This window comes from Hylaeus anthracinus, unplaced genomic scaffold (genome assembly GCF_026225885.1).
Source record: "Hylaeus anthracinus isolate JK02 unplaced genomic scaffold, UHH_iyHylAnth1.0_haploid 11989, whole genome shotgun sequence".
Lineage (NCBI taxonomy): Eukaryota > Metazoa > Arthropoda > Insecta > Hymenoptera > Colletidae > Hylaeus > Hylaeus anthracinus.
In genome coordinates, this window is record NW_026534337.1 from 8,774,619 (window position 1) to 8,780,826 (window position 6,208).

The window sequence follows — 6,208 nt, forward strand, 5'->3', positions numbered from 1 at the left end:
ATTTTTATCTGAAGAATTCTAACTAGTCGAACGAATGGAAACTCTACGATTGTTATTCCATTGGACATTCAGATAAATTTATATTTAGATGTAGAAAGTAATTCTGTTCCTCTGTATTCGATAATTTATGACTCTAGTTGAACGAGAATTTCGTTCATCTCTGTGGCGCAATCGCGGTTCAGAATTACAGGCGTGACAGGAACACGTCGTTCAAGCATTTGACGCCAGTTCTCGCGAAGTGTCGATCTCAAGGATGTACGTACACGTTCCGTGGCGATGCTGGTGTCATTAGGCGTCTAATCCGCGGCCGTCTTACCTGCCTCGACTTTCTCACGTCCGTGAGACTCTCGAGGCGGACTTTTCGAAGCGTGGATGCGTGAAAACAATATTTATTTATCCGTTGACAGGGAATCACATCCTTTCTATACTAAAATAAGAGAAAAACAATCGATGGAACATAAACAAAAAAATACATGCAAAAACAAAAGCAAGCGGCTGGAAGAGAGATACGATATCAAAGGCAAACAAGATTATCAGTTAGGCTAGGGCAATAAAGCGATCGTCTGGTCACCGTGTTCGATGGAACGATCTGACCCAGAAAACAAGTCGATAGAACTGCATAAATGATTTGCAAAGTTAAATAGGCATCCTAGTGATAAGAATCATTCTGTTAAAAAATGACAGACTGACCGAGGACACGCGTTGAAGTTAATTGACTGTCGTTCAGAACAGTTAATGTGGTCAGCGATCTTAAAAATAAAACAGGTCATCGGCATCAGCGCGTATCCTTCTCGGCTATATGCAAACGTAAATGGTGTAATGATATAGCGACGATGCTTGGTATAGCGATTATTTCTCGACTTAAGAATTGTGGATGATCGAAGAATCTATTTTGAAAAAAAAAAAGTCCTTGTCCTGAGCATCTAGTAATCAGAGGTGGGCAAAGTTTCACGTAATAGGTGACGAATAAACGAAACTTAGATTTAGTTCTAATACTTTAGTTCTAATACTTTAGTTCTAATACCGAAGTCTTAATTTTGCATTTCTTCACTGTGAAATATTTCATTTTGTAATTCAAGCTTTAATTTTTATTTCGTGAATAACGAGTGAATTTATTCACCAGTTCTTATCTAGAGAGGAATTTTACCCACCTCTGCCAACAGGTGGCAGATTGGTATCACGCACTTAGAATTTCCACGTCATGTTGCTATTGATATGCAAATGAAGCTCTGAAAAGTGGGATCAATGATGATCCATCACCAATCGGTTAATGGAATGGCAGCAGTAGGTTTAGCGAGCAATCAAGGGGATTGAAATTAAAATTCAGATGGTTTCGAGGCATTTATATTTGAATTAAAACGAGCACAGTGAAGATTGGATAAATCCAAGAAAATCGGAACCCAACATTGCATTTATCCAGTCGGAGTTTCTATTCTGTGTTTACATTTGACTCGAGTCGAACGTAGAAAAGGACAGAGAGTGAAAAAGAAAAAGGTCGATCTATTAGGATCATATTTGCATTTATCCAGTCAATCCTGTCTTGCACACTTATCCAGTCTTTACTGTACATGGCTCCATCAGGTCTCGACAAGGTCTATTGAAGAGTCTAAATTAAATGACAGATTGTACATTTACAAATGAACCTTTTCATTATAAATTTATACACATGTAAAGTTCATTCATGTCCACACTAACAAATATATCGCATGCGCAGGATGGTGGTGTACAAGAGGCGGCACTACTACGTGCCCGGGCCATCGACGATGCCGAACAAGAGGAAAATCATACCGCCTACCAGCAACCTCTACCGAAAGGGGATCGCCTACACCGAGCTCAGGGACATGAACAACGATTGACGATCGCTGGTGAGCTAGAGAAACCGATTCGTAAACCGACTCTGATGCGAATAGAGCACGTGAACTTGGTTAGAGCAAGGAAGCAAATAGGAACGAGGAAGCTAAACGACGTCAGGGCGCCTGACTGTCCGAACGCTGTACAACCTCGGGTGCTGACGTAACTGAATACAGGAGGTGTACAAGGTGACAAATAGAAAAAAAGAAACGCTCTCGATCCAGCTCTTCGAAGGCTAGAGAGCTTTTTCGAGAGCTCGCGCTATCCTCCTCGAAGTTAGCTCGAGGAGGACGCGTTAACGTAGATGGCGTCACTGCACGCGCGAAACACTGAAGTATACCGATACGAAGCTATACTGTACAATAAAGTATTAGTGTAATTCAGTGCCACGAACCCTCGGCGCATCGAGTCGACTGAGAAGAAAAGTTCCTGACGAGCTGCGTTTCCGTTTCTTAGGGTACAAAATGTAAGAAATCTGTGGGGGCTACGATCATCGTTCAGTTCGGTCATTAAGCTGTTTTTTTTCCTGACGAAGAATATCTTTAGTCTACCAAGATAAAGTTGTAACGTTTTGCACTCCAGTGGCGTATCGCTCATTTTAACGCTAAACCTACCAACATTTCATTTGTACCTGCTTCTGCTATTAGGGGTGTGCGGGATCCCGGTCGGGACGGGAATTCCTTTCAGGATTCGGGATGTAATCCCGAGAATTTCAAAATCCCGAATACATCCGGGATTCCCGTGAATTTCGAGATCCCGTTAATGTTCGGGATTTCCGGGAATTTCGAGATCCCGTACATTCGGATTGCTGAAATTTTCAAGAATAACAACACTTTCGGAAGTCCCAGATATTATTCTACATCCCGTACATTGTCGGGAATCCCGGATTTTTGCGGGATCTCGCGTATTCTCGGGAATCCCGCATAAACTCGAGAATCCCGAATATTCTCGGCAATCCCGAATATTTTTGGGAATCCCGGACATTTTATGGGAATCCCGAATATTTTTGGGAATCCCGCACACCCCTGTCTACTATACTATGGTCTCGAAGAAACTGTAATCAATTAAACGCAAACATATTTCACACTGTATATAACAAACTGCACGAGAGTTTGAAAACAATCATTCGACCAAGCACGATAGGTCTAGTATTAAAAGGAATTCTCGAAGTGCAATGCGTTAACTACAATCCCTATGTATCGAAAGGATTCTTTGGATTCAGTGAAATAAATGAAAGAGCTCCCTTCGCTGCTCGATGTACAAAGTTTGCGCGCAAATATAAATAGAAAAACGGACAATAAAGTAATCGAAAGTGACGGGCATCGATGGATATTGGCGCGGAAGAGACTGCGCATGCGCAGATGATCGAACGTGCCCCGCAGGATTTGAGCGGCCATCGACAAGCAGGATCGAACGATCGCTACGTTTCACGTACATTGTTTATAGGTGAGTTTAGACAATTAATAATCGAATCACGATACCATAGGTAGAATTAACGATATTGTATATTTCCTGATATTTTTGTAAGGGAATCCATTCGCTTTAAGCGCTTAGAGACCGACGACTCGTGTTCGTATTTTATTGTTATTTCGAACGTAACGCGGCACAGTCGACGATCATAGTAGCGCTCTCTCACTTTCACTCTGCGTATTTCCTATTGCGTTTGCCATTTGACTTTCGACACTCTTTTTAAACGTTTCGAAATTGCTTGTGTTCGATCGACAGAGATGGACAACATTCTCTTAATTGTTAAAATTACATCACCGAGTGATTATTCAATCGAATTAATGCGTGCTTTTATTCGTCATCGGTATATAGATGGCGAATAAAAATATCCAAAGCAATTTCGTACATCTCTGCCTATCGACGACCATCGAGGCTATTCTACTTAATCTTTATCGTTATGGCAAGCGCACTATTTCGATCGTCGACCAGGGCCGTACATATTTTTATGTCCAAAGCAACAACCTTATACGGAGGAAATTTTATTTAATATTGATTACTAGAATACAGTGTAACAAAAATGATAATACCCATTTTTCAAATGATAGATAAAGTGTTAAAGCAGTTAGTTTAAATCTGACCGAGAGAATGATACTTCTTCTGGCCTTGTCACGGCCCTGTCGATGACCGCCACACGCTGCAGTGAGAAGAATTCCTGAATTCCCTTTGTAAATAGTCTCACTTTTTACGTTTGTTCTCTGTAAAACTGGTCCATCGACTGTAGTTAGTCAATGCGACGATAGAGCCTTTACACGAGTGCAAAGGTGAATTATCGTTTATAGATAAAATGAAAGTAACGCGTACTCTGTGCAGCATTCTCTAAAAACAATTAACTGCTACTAATGCTAATTATTATTATAATTGTCGTTTTAATGATTTTGAATACGAGAAATATCGTCGAGCTAGTTTTATTTTAAAAAACTGGAATGCGCGACAGATATTTCTTTGGATATTATGTATAGAGTTTATGTCGCTGCAAAACGATTCGCTGGCGAAGGTTCCGTTTGAAGGGTGCGAGATGTGTAATTATGCCGAATTATGTAATCTTCATTAACAAAATGTATCTTGCAGAAAGCAAGTGACGTCATCTACGCTGGATACAACAGTGTCTTGAAATACGAAGCTGCCTTTGAACGTGCAGGATACTTTCCGCTAGGGATGTTCGATTTTTGTAGAAAAATCGATTCTGAGATACATTTTTGTTCGAAATGACTAGAATTGATTCGCTAAAAAATTAATTGCGATACCGTCGACAAGATTTATTCAAAAAATTATACCCACTAACTATAGTATATCACGTACAGTGGGTGTAGAATATATTCGTACACCGATCAATTTCCCCAAAAACTTTTGTGTGAAATTGTAGTTTCTTAACTTCCTTTTTTACAATCAATTATATTTTGAAATTCTCGGAAGTCTCTAAGATGGATATAGTCCAAACAACATCTACTAGTTAATATAATTTGTGAAATTAACAAAACAAATGCGAAAAGTGGATAAAAGTATAGAAGCAATAAGTATTTGCACGATTCTTATGACGAACCATTTACAGTAGAGTTTGTAACATAAACACATTAGTTTATTGCTCCGTACGAATTAGAAAACATCATATTTCCAGTAAAGTACTTTTAAAAATGGCTCTAATAGAGGAATTGAAGAAGATCTCACTTCTTATCAACCTCTAACTAATGATTTAGTTAATTTAATGCTTAGAAGAGTTACAATAATTATAAAATCAAAAGGAAATCCCACGAAGGAAGTACTATATATTTGTAAATTAATGTAAATTTCTTTTGTTTTTAATCAAGTTTTAAAAATTAAACAGTTGTGCGAATTGCTTCGACATTTCTATCGATTAATTGTTTTTCTCTTGTTAATTTCGCAACTTACATAAATAGCTATTTTTGTTTGTAATCTAGAGATTTCCGAGAATATGTAGAATGTCATTGTTTATAAAAAAATAAGTTAATAAATTATAATTTTACATAGTTTGTTTGGAAATTGATCAGTGTACGAATACTTTCTACATCCACTGTATAAATCATTGAATTACACTTGTACATTTATATTTAAAACACCGCAAAGAAAAAAGCAATCAGTCTATTAATCATTCAGCAAAATATTAATTTTTATTGGGCAAAGAGAACGCAATCCGTGTTTCACGAGAAACTGAAAGAATAGAGAATCGATCTTCAAAAAGAAAATAAATTCGTGTCAGAATCGAACATGTTGGAATCCATTTAAAAAATCGATGATTGTCGTAAGATCATCGAGACTCGGAATCAAACATCCCTATTTTCGGTGTATTCGTTCTAGCGTGTTTGTAGTAATAATTGCATAGTTGGAAAGAAGAGGTATGTGTGCGTGCATGGCGTCGTGTGTTAGGTTCGTAGCGTATATGTGTGGCGTATACATGTAGTGTGGGTTGTGTGGGGCGCGTGCATGCACTTGCTCGCAAGTGAAAGACGAATAAATTATCACCATTTTTAAGAAACCCTAAGGGTGCTTGATTGACGGAGGATTGGAGGAATCATTTTCGCGTCGTGCATTTACCGTTCCAACTACTGTTTCTAAGCAACGACAGAGAAACGATGATACCCGTGTATTATTTACCACCGTTCCTCTATTTATTTATTTTACGTCATTCGTCATTATAAATACCACTGCGCATGTTTCGCCATTATGTTAAATCCCGAGGGAAGAAAGAATGACACGTTTGCATGCTACTTTGCGTGATGACACACGCAAAGACCGATATATATTTTGATCTAATCGCGACGAGGGCCGAACGAGAATCGTTAGACGACACACACACACACACACACACACACACACACACACACACACACACACA

At 38.8% G+C, this 6,208-nt stretch overlaps 1 protein-coding gene across 5 annotated transcripts in view; it reads left to right on the plus strand.

Annotated features, from left to right (window-relative positions):
* Positions 1 to 3,370, plus strand: part of LOC128887444 (trehalase-like) — a 57,204-nt gene extending 53,834 nt beyond the window's left edge. For all 5 annotated transcript variants that reach the window (XM_054143301.1, XM_054143305.1, XM_054143302.1 and 2 more), the window contains one exon: positions 1,715 to 3,370. In XM_054143301.1, the coding sequence (XP_053999276.1) occupies positions 1,715 to 1,856 (142 nt within the window). In that variant the 3' untranslated portion in view covers positions 1,857 to 3,370. The remainder of the gene's footprint in view (positions 1 to 1,714) is intronic.
* The last annotated feature ends 2,838 nt before the right edge of the window (positions 3,371 to 6,208 follow it).